Source organism: Malus sylvestris, chromosome 16 (assembly GCF_916048215.2).
Source record: "Malus sylvestris chromosome 16, drMalSylv7.2, whole genome shotgun sequence".
In the NCBI taxonomy this organism is placed as follows: Eukaryota; Viridiplantae; Streptophyta; class Magnoliopsida; order Rosales; family Rosaceae; genus Malus; species Malus sylvestris.
In genome coordinates this window covers 7203408-7219205 of record NC_062275.1, presented here as the reverse complement: position 1 = coordinate 7219205, position 15798 = coordinate 7203408, and the positions used below count along the sequence as shown (strand labels likewise).

Below are 15798 nucleotides of genomic sequence, written 5' to 3'. Positions count from 1 at the left end.
ACTCGACAAGAAAACCATTCTGGCAAAGATACAAGAAATCTAGTGCACATCTCATCAAATTTAAACAAGAAAGCTTATTATGCTAGGGTTTTGCATCACTCATATTGTAAACATTTCGACATTCAAATCCAAACCGGTCAGAGATATAATATCCAGATTCGTTAAGTTGGGATACTCAACTTATGTTGGCTTACCAAAACGGAAAAAGCTATAGATCATTCTTCGTTGAATTGCGCAGAAGAAGAGTGCCGGCGCAGGGGCATATCACGATATGAATAGACCTTGATCTATGACAGAATATTCTGATGGGTCACGTCACATGGATAATCAAATCTCAGTGCATCGTACAAGTGAGCAGGAACTTCAGAAATAAGTGCAGGATCATTGTACTCCGGGAACTCTATGTTTTGAAGTCCGAGATTCATGCCATAGCAATCACCTTGAAACCAACAAATTTGAAAGTCGTCATCCAAAGAAGCAAAAGGTGATGCACTTCCCACGATTAGGCTCCTTTGGGCGGATTCCAAATCAGTAACGCTACTCAAGTTGAAGCCCTGGTTCTTCATGTTTGATGTACTACTGGAAATGGTCTCAGAAACTTGATGGTTTACAACACAGCTCTTGATTTGATCAGGAAAGGAGTCTGCCGTGCTTATTGTTGGACTTACTTGGCTACCCTGATTATTTATGTACTCAGAGTACGAAGGCTTACTCTTAGCAGGGCCAGTTACATCTCCCTCCACGATAGAAGGTCTTGGACTAATGGAAGGAATTGATTGTAGTCGATCAACTTGGAAATGGTTGTGTGGACCGGACAGTGGTGGCTTGTTGAATCCACTGTTCAACTGAATAAGTGGCTTCTGCTCTTTTTTCAATTGAATTTCGTTCCAAGAATACTTTGTCCGGATAGTGGATTCAAATTCTGTGAAGTTTACTTCAGATTCTACTGATGTAAATGAATGACTGGGGCGCACCTGCGGAGTCCTAATCTTCTGAGAATCAGGAATATTGCCATTCAAACCTTTTTTGGTTTCTGCATAAGAATTATTGAAGTCCAGTGGTGAAATCCTGATCTTCTGCGAATCAGGAACATTTCCAATCACACCGTTTTTGGGTTCTACACAAGAATTATTGAAGTCCACCATCTGTAAACTCCTGGTCTTTTGAGAATCAGGAATATTTCCGTTCGAACCTTTCTTAATTTCTGCTACAGGCTCTGAAACAATCCCCTTTGCATCACCCTCGTGGCTCTTCGGATCCACACACTGAGCAATTAAGTTATTGCCAGAAACTCTGAAGCTGCCATGTGCAAGATCATTTTGTTGAATGCTGATCGAGTTCTGAAGGCCAAAACTTCCTTGAGCATCTTTTGAGGGAGAATTGGAACGCTTCATCCCACCAAAAGAAGATGTAAGGTCATTTTCTTTTTGCAGCCTACCCAAGTAGAGCCGGTACTTCTGCACAGGAACTTTCTCAGTGAGAATAAGCATGCAATGTAACCATACTATGTATTACACTTTAGCTTTTATTACCCCTTTTGTTACAAGAGAGACTGAGTTTCATTACTTTAGTGATAAGAAGATAGTGATCTACTAATTTCAAATAGCTATCTACTACTTTCTTCATACGTATTTTAAGTTTGAAAATCAGACTGAGATCAAAGAAATGGGAGCAATGTGTGTTGTCACTATACTTGTGTGTGTGTGTGTGTCTACATATTATATACATATATATATGCATATTATTGCATAAGGAAATTATCAATCGCAAGGTATTCTGGGTACCAAGTTACCATAATGAGAGTATTGCGGTGTACAAATCCTACTAGGTAAGTGTTTCAGATGTTATCAGGAAAACTAAACAGTGAGGTATTTACCTGCAAGTGGCTAGCAACATTTTCTCTTGTCAACCAAGGCACGTTCATCAGGTCTAGTATTTTCTTCGGACCAACTTCTGCCAAACAGACATTACACATCATCGCTCTGTAGAAATATAATAAAGTTGGTGGCGATATCATTGAAAAGCAGCACAAAATGTATTCAGACTTATGGTTCATGATGCTGATCCAAAAACCTAGCTTTATAAGCAAGGAATTTACTTACTGTCAAATCCAATCTGATGTACTGCTTTTACAAATTTCTGATGAAGATCTACAGACCAAACAACTCTAGCTTTTTTTGTAGATGAACAATCAGCAAAGTCTTTGTCATCATATTTGTTATCGACATCCTTTCTTTTTCTCGATGAAGTGAGGTCATCTGAACTAAGAAAGTATCCCTCATCATACTGATCTGATCCACTTCTTATAAGCTGAATACCTTCGAGGCTTTCATGACTCTCAATGTCTTTTATCTCATGTATCTTCCTTCTAAAGACATGCTGCCATATATTACGTAGTTCTTTCATTCTTATCGGCTTAAGAAGATAATCACACGCTCCATGTTGAACTCCTTTCATAACCCTACTCGTTTCTCCATCAACAGACATCACTGCACAAGTAAAATGGATATGATAAGTCAGAAATTAAGTGGTGACAGACATTTTGCTTTTGAAGACAACGCTTTCTTGGTCAATGGCGGAGTACTGACTAATAACTGGAAGATCCATCTCAAGTCCTACATGCTCGAGAAGCTTAAAACCATCCATGTCGGGCATGTTCACATCACTGATTACAATGTCATATCCATTTTTCTTTTCACGAAGCAAGCATAAAGCTTCTGTTGCCAAACCACAGGTAGTCACTGAAACACAGACAAAAGAGGGAGGAAAATTCCATCAGAAATAATGAAAAATTTGATGCTGTTATCATTGAAAAGCTGATTATATTTTCAAACTGATCAAAGCATCCTGTCTAACAGTCGGAAAAAAAAAAACTGTAACACAGACGGAATTTAATTTCTAAACGAGTGGGTGTTTTTAAGGACTGCATTGTGAATGGAAGCCTTCTCTATCTTGTTTAGATCATGTATAAGTAATCATGCATAAGAATCTCCCCCAACATAATCAAAGTAACTACTGTAAAGCTATGCATCTTGAGCAGTGACTGTAAGACTGCTTCAGTTCCACATATGAAGTACCACAAAAAATTTGATTGAGCAAGGATCATAAAGTATGTTAAGGTATTACAAAGACAAAGAGATTGCTAGAATGGGTCTTTGATTAGCGTAGTTGAAACAAATATCGAAAGGAAAATGCACTACATGGCACTTAAACCCAGAAATCCAAGCATGACAGCAAGATTTGGACAGTATTTAACTGCAGCAAGTTGTCCATACAGAGATCAGAGTAATAATTATGCAAGTCCACTACCAGAGGCACCAAAGAACACTCCAGTTGTTTGAAATCGATCAACTTTACGCACTTATATTCGATAGAATAATAAATAATTAGTATTTAATTAAACTAACTAATAAAGGAAACAGTACACTTTGTTCCCAATTGCACAGTGATCACATTATCCTCCTGCCTAGCAGCCTGTAAAGACAATCAAATACTCAATCTCAACTAAACCCTGATCATTCTGCTAATCCATTTACTTAAATCGAAAATTCGACAACTAAATTGCTGCTTCTGGGGAGATTAAAAATCCTTGCTTTTAACAAACCCAGTTGTTCAAATTACCAAATAAGATCGAAATTTCACTGATAAGTAAGAACCCACCAAAACTAAACCACAACTAAAGAAACCCATCTCAAAAACGCCAAAAACATTCGGAAATACCATGAATTTCCAGAAAAAAAAAGTAGAGGAAAAAAAGTGTAAAAATTGGAACTTTAAAGAATGATTGAAATAGGGGAACAGTGACAAAACTGAGATAGCGTGAACTAACCTTCGTAGGAGCACTTCTTGAGCATCTTTTCTAAGATCTTAAGCCAAGTGGGATCGTCGTCGACGACGAGGACCCGGAGGCCAGCCGGAAACGAATCGTTCCGGGGAGAAGAGAAGCTACTCTCCATTGGGAAAAAGTTAAAGGAAGAAGGAAGAGTTAAGATTGAAGTGGGAAGGGGGCAGAGTGGGGACTTACAGCTCGAATGAGACTATATAGCTTAAGAGTGTCTCCAAATTTAAAAAATGGCTTTCTTTGGATTTTATGGCAATGCTTTTTAGAGAGAGAGAGAGAGAGAGAGAGAGAGGAACCAACGAATATTTGGCGCCGGATGGCTTAACAGTCACTGTGGTTCACGTTAGCTTCTAATCATTTTTTTCTTGGGTTGGCAAAAAATATATTTAGAGAAATGTGCAAATAGAATGAGTTGCTAAATTTTTTAATCAAAATAAAATTAATTATAAACTTTTAATTATCAATAGAATTCGAGGAACATTAAACAGGTACTGTGGTTTATATATTATCTATTTTTCATTTAGTGTTTTTCAATAGAACACGTGACAAAGTTTTAATCATATAAAATCGAAGGACACTAAGCAATTAAGTATACTTCATCAATCGTCAATTGTTTGCTTAGTCTCTACAGTTGTATTTTTTTAATATGGTTAAAAATATATGCTTGGGTTATATGATTAAAAGGAATAAAAGATAAACAAGTCTTACCATTGGTATCCAAAAAGAATATATGGGAAAGATCAAAGCATGTTAATAATTATGAAAAATTGGGGGTAGAATCTTGGGTTAACCAGATAAAAGAAGTAGAATCTAAAGGTGGGAGTGAATATGCTTTGTGAAAGAATGATTGAATGAACAAGGGCATCTTGTAAAGAACACATAGGTAGCTTAATGCATCAATTTCAAACACAAATCACAGACTAATATCTTCAATATCACGTTATAGTGAAATGCACGAGTGAGATTTAAAAAAACAAATCTTGTTCCTTTATTGATTTCATTTAATATATATTTCGATGCATTTAAAGTCACGAAATATTATAACCGCATACTAAAGTGTGATTTTATCAGATTTATCTTACGTGTAAGGACTCCTTTATTTACTCTTCACCTAAGATCCTTTTGCAATAATAGTTTATTGTGTATTCAAGGCCGAAAGAAAGAAAATAAAAGGCAAAGCCTCCCTCTTTGTTGGGCAAAAAAAGCTATTGTTTATTCTTGTAGACCATGAGAGGAAGGTGATAGAACAATTTGGAGTAATGTTTTTGTTGCTTTTGGTCAAAAATATGAATTCATGCATGTTGGATGGGAATATTTTTGCTCGCCTTTATGATGAGATTCACCACTCTATTTATTATTATTAGATAAGTTTAAATTTCAAGATCTGTGTAGTAAATTAAAATAAATCTCAAAATTTAAACTAATCAAACGATTATAAGTAGAATGGAGAATAATACAACCTCTTAAGGGCGGTGAGCTAAAATGCACCTCATGTTGGATAAACAAAACAAGGTTTTGAGGACAGGTGGAATGCATTTGAGAGACAAAGATGAAAAGTTGTCTGAAGCATTTTTTTGTAGTGGTTGGACAAAATGCCAAGACCATATGAACTTTAAGACAGCTGAAACCCAATTGGTACCAAACTCACAAAATTTGACCTTTTAATTCTTTCAACCAATGTTTGTAAGGCATGCATGTTCTTTAGACCAGTCTGATTACACATTATCCAAATCGTTCAGTGGAAATGGAAGCATATGGGAAACCCCTTTTCTTAATTTACTTGTTTAATGTCATTGCTAAACAAATAATGCATATAATTAAAGTATCTTTAAGTACTTAGGGTAAAGTCAATTTTTTTGGGCAAATGCATGCATGGCACCATGGCACATTGTGCGATCCGAAAATCAGTCGCGGCCAAGACCTTAGTATCTTCTTTTAGAGAAAAACTTGAGTGTAATAGTCGATATATATCTTCATTTATCTATCTCATGTATCATCTGACTTACTTACTCATTACGTAATTTGATTATGTCTCCCCCCTTACAGGTAAGAATGTCTGTTGCTATGATTTTTCACTAGTATTAATGGACCCATAAGTGTTTAAAGAACTAAAAATCAATAAGAGAAGGACAAAAACATCCTTGTTTGTTTACATTTTATAGTGACATTAGCCATCAGCTTACACAGTGTATTTTGTCTCCATCTCATTAGCGCGTGGTTTTCAGTCTTTGTTTCTTGTCATATTTTAAACCTGAAATTAGAGAGATTCTAACCCTCGTTAAGTTTAGGGTAATGCTAGTGAGATTAACTTTTTAAATTAAATTTTGTAAATTATATGTCTTGATTGTTGATGATCAGATTATTGCTTAAATGTTGATTAACGTGTTTATTTCTTATTAATGACACATCATATATTACAAATTTAATTTAAAATATTAGTTTACCTAACGTTGCTATTAAGTTTAACATCACAATTAAGTAACGACTTGCATGATGCTAATCTCGAGGGAACATCAAACTTTTAACAAAAGAATTAGTCCTTAAACTATTTTCTATTCACTCCAATAGCTAACGAGGCCTCTAGATGGATGACATACAGTCAGTGACATAAGAGGATTCTGATTAAGAAAAAATTATTGGCAGAGTTTGCAGATTTTTTGAAATATTTAAGATTAAGGGAGGCTAATCATCATCGTTAATTGAGGCCACGATGACCTAAGCAGAAAAATACTGAAGCTAGGATAGTGCCATTTGCTCCACATTGGTGCAAAACAAAGTGGCATCTTTTCTGAAACTCCATTTAAAAGAATGGTTTTAGTTGTGCCAATGATCACTTAATTAGGTTTCTTGACCAGCAAGAACAAGATTTCCTCGCACACTTTGTGAAAGAGACACATGTACATATACAAGAGAAATGCTAAGGAGATTATCTTAAAGTGAGACTTTTTATGGATTTTCTGTCACCTCACACTTTAATGTCAGTAATCATGCTAACATTAGAAAATTTTGTGCCAAAAATATGAGGTGACAGAGTCATACTTTTAAGAGAGTCTCCTTAGCATTTATCATGCATACAAATAACAAACGGCGATTTATATCATTATAGCAGTCTTCCAAGTTAATCATGCATTATTGTTATACTTATAATGAATGACACTACAACAATATCTCAAGTCAGTCATACATTATCATGCATTTTTAATTTTATTACACAACAGTGCATGCTTTGTTTAAAATATAGTCGCAGTGTCAGAGATATTCTCATTGTAAGTAAGTCTTCCTCCACTTTGTGTATCATGTAAGATCCCACATTGCCGAGGGGTGAGGATCATGTAAGCCTTATATGTACATTCTCGTCTCTACCTAGCACGAGGTCTTTTGGGAGCTCACTGGCTTTGGGTTCCGTAGGAACTCCGAAGTTAAGTGAGTTCTGGGGAGAGCATTCCCAAGATGGGTGACCCATTGGAAAGTTCTCGTGTGAGTTCCCAGAAACAAAACCGTGAGAGCGTGGTCGGGGCCCAAAGCGGACTATATCATGCTACAGTAGAGTCGAGCCCGGGATGTGGTGGGAGCCGGGGCTGAGATGTGACATATCCAAAATGCAAATAATTGCCATGTGGAGTGAGCCTAAATACATTTTTTTTTACAGTTTAAAAATTGGACTAGTTGATGGCTTTGTCACGACAATCCATTCTTTCAAAGACCGGAAAGACTCACAAAAGCATTTTAACCTTCAAAAAACCACTATCGTGATGACTCACCAGCCTAAATACATGTTTGAACCTCATTAACTAGTGGGTGAGCCATTAACCCTCAATATTTTTCTCCTACAACTCTCAAAAACTTTGAGGATTTATAAAGCCTCTAAACGCATACTTTTGGGAGAGTGGGAGGTAGAAAAGGACTTTGAAGAGATAAAAACTCAATGGCTCTAAAAGGAAATGCCCACTTAGAAATTCTACAATAAATTAATTAAAGAGAGGGTGAGCATGATTGGTGACTAACAAATTGGGAGGATGAATCCCATTTGCAACTTCTTATCAGTGGAGTGCCTTTTTATTTGTTTATTTAAAAGTTAAAAGAATATGACTCTGCCCCTTATGCTCTCCTATGATGCTTCCCCTATTCTTTACCCATTTAATCTTTTATTTTGTTTTTACTCCCCCCTTTAACTGTTGTTGTGGTGCTGAAGAGAACTTTAACGAAAATGTCTTGGTACTTTTCACTTTAATGAAAAATCACATTTTTATACTAAAAAGTCAATCCTGGTACAATTCACTTTACCCTTTATTTTGTTCTTATAGTTAAAACTCAAAGTTTTCAAACCATTTTCATTAGTTTTCCTGGTGGTGCTGAATACAATGAGCAACCACTCTGAGAATATGTTTGGAAAAAAAGTTCGGTAGGATTTGGTCAAGTTACTCTCGCAAAATAGTATGGTATGCCTTTTTCGAATACAGATGGGATCGTGTTCATGTGAAAGTGTCTAACTATTCAAATTTCGGCTGACTTGCTCAAATTTTTTTCATATGTCTAAACTTGTCGACAATAAAGAATGTTAGGTTGTCTAAAAGCAATATATGCAAAAAATGAGTGTAGTGAAGATGATAATGCTTCATTGGATGTATGGGTACACGAGAAGAAATAGGATTAAGAATGAGAATATCCGAGTAGAATTTATACAGCTGATTCTACTTAGTGGGATAAGATTTTATGATTGTTGTTGTTGTATGTCTAAACCTGTGTGTAGGCACCACGTGATGCGTTAGCAATGGGTTTGATGGATTTTTGGACCCAAAGGTTCAGAAGCTCAACCTAAATGATGAGACATTTTGATAAATGGGCATTCATTGTCTAATTGTCATGTATTATTACCAATTCACTAATATTAACTTCTACTCGTGTATTTACGATGATTAAAACTTTGTGGCCTTAGCACAATTTTACTATACTGATTTTTTTTTTCACCATGAGTTTTCCTTTTTAATTTTGTTGGGCAGATCACTGTGATAGGAATATTGCATGCCAACAACTACATAAAACAAACTTGGTTTAGCTGTGCCAGAAGTTACTCAACCAGGTCTCTTAAGGATGCAGTTCAAGGTAATTCAAGCCATCCAGTGAAGTTAAACAGCATGATTTAAAATGAAGGCATAGTAGTTTGCTTCCTGTTGAGGGTATGATATGCGTTTGTTCTGGCACAAGGGTATCCCCTCTTCGAGCATTCGGCTATCTTCACGGTATAGGCAATCTTCAGTCCTACACTTACCGATGCTCAGCGGGGAAAATCTGCTGGTGGCGGCTTCTGGAGCTGGATTGGAGCACAATCAAGCTCAGGATCGTTGCTTTTTAAAAAAAAAATCCTGGCCACATAACCAACTCCCTCAAGGTTAATCTTATTCAAAGTAAAACCTATGATTCTACTAACGCCATCTCTAATGCACCGGAGACTTAAAACTCGTATATAATGAAATTTCATTAAAATGAAGTTCCATCGTGACATTACATTCTTAACAAAATAATTCTTTTGTGAACTTTTTCATTATTTTATAAGAGATCATCAAGTAATGAGCAGAGACCATGAATTGCCTTCCATTCCAACACTCAGTTTTCAAAAAGCTGAGTTGAATGCCAAGCTTACCTCTTATACATATTAATCTTTGAATATCTGGTGCTTCCGCCAGAGACTTGCAGGTGTCTTGGTCATTGGAGACGGGCAGGATGCTGCCAGATGCAGCTCAAGATTCTCCAAAGCTACCTGCTTATCGTCTGAAAACAGGCATTCGGTATTTTAGTTGACTATATACAGCTACCATGAGACAGCTCGTCAACTCACCATGGCAGTTTACATAGAACTTCCCTATATTAAACTATATATACATTGAGGTAACGAGTAATCTGTGTACTTGCAACTTCATTCTTCCTTTGTGAGTCAGAGCATGTAATCATATACCACAATAGGTGTTGCCGGCACAACAACAGGTAGATTTTCAATATAAAGATAGAAACGTCTTAGGTTCTCCTTCGCAAGGGTTACTGCATCAATAACATCGCCGATGCTAGTGAGAACCCACAAATCTCTGGAGCTAACTCTCTTTAGGCTGCCGCGGCAAAAAGGGCAGGATTTCGATCTTGCATTCCTGCAATTCAGGCACATTACAGAATATATATATTTTCCACAGGCTATCATCACCTCACAGGTAAGTAAAATGATTTTCAGTTTTCGTTAATAAGTGAACAAGTGAAAATGGAAATTGATCATACCAATCGTGGAAGCAGGTGATGCACATGGAATGTCCACAGTTGGGCAACACCATTTTTGTACAGTTTTCCATGCATATCCCACATTCATCATCTCTCTCTAGATCTTTATCCGAATGCTTCCTCCGGTCTTCCATCCTCTTTCTGCCCAAAACATCTGTGCATCGGCTTCTCTTATTATTATTATCTTCCAGTTCGTTAAATTCACCTTCGAGTTGTCTAAGATAAGGGTATATTACAGCTGCAATGATTTCCAGCAAAATGCACTGAGATGTCGAAACAAAATTTTCGAGTATGTTTTTAATAAGAAGCAAACAAGAGAATAGCATACCATAAAATTCCCTTAAAGTGGCGACCTGTTCTTTGGAGGACAACGAAGGCATTCCATCCTGTACAATATCATAAGCTTAATTTCGGTCTTTAGGCGACAAAAGATTTTCTTTCTGCAGGAGGCAAGGCTACCACGAAATATAACAAATAAAGCATGAAACCGAGAGCAGCCCACCTTGTATACAAGGACGTGGTGAAGGCCTAAATAATTGGGAAGTATATCAGTGCAACGACAATCCATCCATTCAATGAGATACAGGAAGAAAGGTGCAAAGGGGCTATAAGACAATCTCATTTGGATACAGTTCCCATCATAATCTCCAGGAAGAGCAGCTGCCCTGCAAAAATCCCATCTCAAAAACCAATGAAAAAAAAAGATCAAAATATATTTGAACCTCATCTGGGTGTAAATTGGCAACATAAAAGCAGTAATGTATATAAAGCTGGAGAGTTTCTCACCTAAAAAACAGCCTTAAGGAAACAGTGTTAAACTTAAATGCCAAAAGGAAAATTAAGCAGCAAACTTGACCTTCTCTCTCAAATGACAAACACCACCCAACAACCACAATTCAGTTAAATTAACCACCCAACAGAACAAACTACTCAGAAAAGGAAAATGCACATGGATTATCCACAGTTTTGATTGATCACCAATCAAGAACCAAACTTGATCATAAAGAAATAAACACCAACAAAAAAGAAGAAGATTTTTAGAGAAAACAGAGACTCACAAGGTATTGGCATGTTGGATATCAGCTTCAAGAGCTTTGATGGATTCTCCATAAGAAGACTTGCAGGCCTGAGCTTGCCACATATGTTCTTTCTCTTCTCACTTTTGAGTTTTGGGAAGGAAAAACAGAGAGAAGGGAAATAGAAGAAACACAAAAGGAGGAAAGAGGGTGGGGGATAAGATGAAAAGAGTAGACTTTTGTTTTTTGGGTGGAGTTGGTTTGGTTTTTGTTTTTGTTGGTGAATTATGTTGGAGGTTGGAGACATATGATGGTGGGGTTTGTAAAAAACAGGAGAGAGAGAGAGAGAGAGAGAGAGAGAGAGAGAGAGAGGCTTTGCTTAGTGATCAAACCTTTTCACACTTGAAGAAAGGGATGGCTTCTCTTTCATTATTTTATCAACTTAGTGAGGTTTGGGCTCCTACTTGCCCTTTCCATCCAACTCCAAGACCAACTCTGACTTTTGATAATTGATACTTTGGATTAAAGTCCTCCTTAATCAATGTTGTCAAAGAATAAAACCACCCACTTTTGGTACTAGCGTATATTATTAATCAAAGTATTAAGCTCCTCATTATATCTATGTTGGTAACTTTCCGTCCACATTTATGTATCATTTGATGTTGCAAGTTATGTGTACATGGCACATCAATTAATTAATTTATTAGATATTGATTATATTCATCTCACATGTGATGGTACACCAATGTGGTATAAATATATGGTTTTCCTAACAATACTCATGGTATTAATACACTAGTATTATTATACATGTATTTATTTTATATTTATTAATATTATGTATTTGAAAATTAACTATATTTTCACTCATATATGACATGGCCAAAGCTCAATTTTCAACAATACTGATATTATCTCCAACTTAATAATTATGTCTGCACAATCCATTAGGTGTGAAGTTAGAATATTTAAACTATTATTTTCCTTAAAATATAATCGATACGAGATGTTTCAACACATCCTTAACATTACTCTCTAACTCTTAGTATCAAAATAGCCACATTGTGCTGTGCACAACACAGCCACAATAAATTGAATTATGCTTTGCATGAACTAGCAATGCGAACATAAGTAACTTTCAGTCGTTGATGTATATTTGAATACACAATCGACCCGATTGATAAATACGTGTTTAGTGTGTGGGGTCAGAAGTAATGAATAGTGACCAAGCTTAGGTGTCAAATATAGTGGACCCTTAGAATGGACTTGAGCCCATCCTGAGCTTGGCCTTTAAATTTTGTTGCTACTCTGTGCTGTAGCCTAGACTTGGAAACCGGGTCCAATAGAGATGTAGAGGAAATCTTCTGCTTTGATACGCCTCCCAAGACTGCAACAGCAAGTACACAATAAATGGTGATCTTACGTCTATCTACTCGACTGAGAACGGATTAATTTCTCATGGAAAATATTTGGCTTCTCATCTATGTTAATTTTTGCTTAGGTTTATTTTTCTTTTTGAACAAACGATATTATCTATATTAAGGGCAAGTAGTGATCTAAGTCTAACAATGAGCTAGCAATAATGTGGTTCAAATTTGCTTCTGGCAATAATCGAACCTAAGACCTCTCACTTACCAGTTATGAGAAATACCGCTAGACCGTAGTACTAAGTGTTAGATTTCTTTTAGAAGTGCTAATATTGTTTTATAATAATTGAACTCTTAAAATACTTTGGCACAAAAATAAAAATTTCTTTTAGAGAAACGCATGTTCTTTGAAAAGCATTTCCATTTACTTCAAAGTTGCCCTTGGATTGTTTTTATTTTTTATTTTTTGAACAAACAATATTATCTACACTAAGGGGAAGGGGATAGGTTTAGCCTCATAATGTGCTAGCAATAATGTAGTTCAAATTCACCTTTGGCGATAATCGAACCTAAGACCTGTCATTTACAAGTTAAGAAGAATATCAGTAGACCATAATGCTAAGTACGAATTGTTTATTTTTTATATAATGACATTATAGGCGTTTTAGTCATCCAAGTAAATCGAATTTGATACATTTACAATTAAAAAAAAATATTAAACTTTAATATTAATAATGCACATATATATGATCTACCTTTTGAGTTGTTATTAACTTATTAGTGATGATAGAGATGGGGGAGACCATCAGGGATTGCAATGTATGTGTCCAAAGAGAGATTTTCAGTAGATCAAAAAACACGACCCGATATTAAGTATTATAATATAAATAGATAAATACTTGAAAAAAAAATTCAACCACTTATATTTTCCACATACAAAAAATATATCGTGTCCAAGATAAAAATAAGGCATGAAGTCATCATCTTCATCCTTTTTCAAACTTGAGAAAAGCTGGAGACAAGTTGGTCCAAAAGGGATGTCAGAAAAGATAATTCGTTGTAAGCGACAGCAAAAGCCAATTTTAAGGCAAGTGCCATCAAGTCTTGATAATGTTGCTTCCTTTTCTTTCACTGAAGATGCTAAATTCTAATTCGTCATGGCTTTCATCCTAATTCCGGTTAAGTTTCTATTTTATTATTATGATGATCATATATGCTTTGGCAAATTGTCAATTACATCTTTATGAATCTCATAGATTATTGTAGACATCGAAATTTCGGTAAATAAATGTTGACCGATAAATCAAAGTGTCAACGCTCATGTATTACATAAATTTTACACGTAGCGTGTGACTAAACGAAAATTGAAATGAGTTGGAAAAGTCATCAAATAGGACTTGGCAGAAACGACTTATTTCATCTGAGATATTATATTCAAAATTAGGCCTTGGAAAATTCTATAAATACAAGCCCATTTCATTCATTTGGGAGGAACCAAAAATCATTAGGCAAAACTCTTGAAGCTCTGAAGCTCTGAAACTCCGAAGCTCTCAAGCATCCAGGTTCCCGAAGAATCAAGAAAGCGTTCTTCGTTCATCGTTCTTCCAAGATCAAGCCCGACGGCCCTTGGATCAACAATCATCCACCTTCAAGCCCAAGCCTCAACGGCCCCTTGAAGAAAGCGTTCATCGTTCATCAACTGTTCATCCTCAAGGATCAAGCCCCAACGGCCCCTTTGGATCGACAACACCAACAAATCCGCTCATCCGCTGTTCATCAAGCCCAAGCCCCGACGGCCCTTGAAGAAAGCGTTCATCGTTCATCATTGTTCTTCGAGATCAAGCCCAAAAGCCCTCGAAGATCCGTTCGTCACTGTTCTTCGAGTTCAAGCCCAAAAGCCCTCGGAAATCCGTTCATCACTGTTCTTCGAGATCAAGCCCAAAAGCCCTTGAAGATCCGTCAATCACCATTCTTCAAGATCAAGCCCAAAAGCCCTTGAAGATCCGTTCATCCTCGTTCATCCAAGATCAAGCCTCAACGGCCCTTGGATCAATCGCACATCCCACAAATCAACACCTTACGGAGATCGAATCAGAGGATCAAAATAGAGAGAGATTGTAACCCAAAATCATCATCAAATACAAATATTTGTTTGTGCGCGTTGTTCTTGTCTCTTTCGTTTCAGGAATTTTCCGTGTTCACAATTATATTTATGAGTAAATTTTATGTATTTTTGTGCCTTACAATTAACCACAATATTTTTAGAATGAGGATGTGTCTCAATATTATTAATGTTGTGTTGATGCTTTGACTTTATAGTTTTCAATGTGTACTCGATACCATTATTGGAAGTCATTGATAACCTTGATTGCATACTTAATTGTAATATTTGCTCTGAATATGTACATGTACATAAGTGTGCATGATTGAGTTGAGTTCAATTCAGTTCAGTTTATGCTTCACATCACAACTGAATCAACATTACCATCACAATTTGATATAGTTCAAGAATTAAACAAGCACAAAGGAACTAAATTTTCTTACATATATGACAGTTACCTTAAATTGAATATTGGGCTGTTTAGGAAGGGGTCTTACGAAACCAAACCAAATGATTGTAGTTTCGTTCAGGTAGTTTAAGATTACACTTTTTAGTGTGAAATTCAAATCAAACCATCCCTTTAGTTTAACAGGTTTGAATGGTTCAATCGGTTTTTACCATTATCATGTACTAACAATTGTACACATGTTATGTATGTGCTTAATAAAATTGTAAAAATAAAATTTACAAAGAATACAAAAAATGGTTGCAAAATTATTTTGCTAACGACTTCAAAAGATTAGGATGTTCATATTTTTAACGATTGACTGTTTCTAGATGATTATTTCATCACTAAAAATTTATTTTATTTGAGAAAAAAACGTGAAAGAGAAAATGAAGACAACTAATGTGGTTACCTAGCTGCGAGGGTGTGAAAAAAGAAAAGAAAACTATTTTGTGTTTAATTTACTATATTGCCCATAACTTTTATTTTATTTTATTTATTTTTTTTGTAGATTAATAGGTAGTTTAGAATTTCTTAGGTGAATTTATCTCTCCTGGGGTTTGTCTTGGGTACCAACCAGTTAGCAGGTCTCGTGCAATTTCTCCCAAAACTTTTTATCCTAACCGTTGATGCAAAGAGCAAAATCTCAACCGCACATTTCTCGTAGGTATTACAAAAGATTGATTATTGATGCTTTTGTTGGTGGCGATAGAAAAAAAAAACAAGGGAATTTTTGAAATATGTTCAATTTTATAGGTCTACTT

General features: G+C 35.9%; 2 protein-coding genes across 3 annotated transcripts; both read right to left on the bottom strand.

Moving 5' to 3' along the window:
• Positions 1 to 29: 29 nt before the first annotated feature.
• Positions 30 to 4111, bottom strand: LOC126608113 (two-component response regulator ARR11-like). Of its 2 annotated transcripts, none has more exons than XM_050275896.1 (5): positions 3830 to 4111; positions 2589 to 2741; positions 2103 to 2489; positions 1877 to 1950; positions 30 to 1457 (listed from the first exon to the last, which is right to left on the bottom strand). In XM_050275896.1, exons 1-5 carry the CDS (start codon positions 3954 to 3956, stop codon positions 288 to 290), a joined length of 1911 nt encoding a protein of 636 aa, XP_050131853.1. In that variant the 5' UTR covers positions 3957 to 4111; the 3' UTR covers positions 30 to 287. The 2 variants fall into 2 exon arrangements, with proteins under 2 accessions (XP_050131853.1, XP_050131852.1); XM_050275895.1 differs by having other exon boundaries at positions 1877 to 1953; positions 3830 to 4108.
• A 5181-nt stretch (positions 4112 to 9292) lies between these two features.
• Positions 9293 to 11483, bottom strand: LOC126606481 (E3 ubiquitin-protein ligase AIRP2-like). Its single transcript, XM_050273867.1, has 5 exons — positions 11164 to 11483; positions 10608 to 10770; positions 10434 to 10491; positions 10106 to 10343; positions 9293 to 9981 (listed from the first exon to the last, which is right to left on the bottom strand). Exons 1-5 carry the CDS (start codon positions 11244 to 11246, stop codon positions 9774 to 9776), a joined length of 750 nt encoding a protein of 249 aa, XP_050129824.1. The 5' UTR covers positions 11247 to 11483; the 3' UTR covers positions 9293 to 9773.
• Positions 11484 to 15798: the final 4315 nt, after the last annotated feature.

Coding starts and splice junctions, on each gene's coding strand:
- LOC126606481 (XM_050273867.1), bottom strand. CDS start 11,246: ATGTGGCAAGCTCAGGCCTGCAAGTCTTCTTATGGAGAATCCATCAAA. Junction 10,771..11,163: donor ATCCAACATGCCAATACCTT/GTGAGTCTCTGT, acceptor GGATTTTTGCAG/GGCAGCTGCTCTTCCTGGAG. Junction 10,344..10,433: donor CACTTTAAGGGAATTTTATG/GTATGCTATTCT, acceptor AAATCATTGCAG/CTGTAATATACCCTTATCTT.
- LOC126608113 (XM_050275895.1), bottom strand. CDS start 3,956: ATGGAGAGTAGCTTCTCTTCTCCCCGGAACGATTCGTTTCCGGCTGGC. Junction 2,742..3,829: donor CAAGAAGTGCTCCTACGAAG/GTTAGTTCACGC, acceptor TCTGTGTTTCAG/TGACTACCTGTGGTTTGGCA. Junction 2,490..2,588: donor GATGGATCTTCCAGTTATTA/GTCAGTACTCCG, acceptor TTACTTGTGCAG/TGATGTCTGTTGATGGAGAA.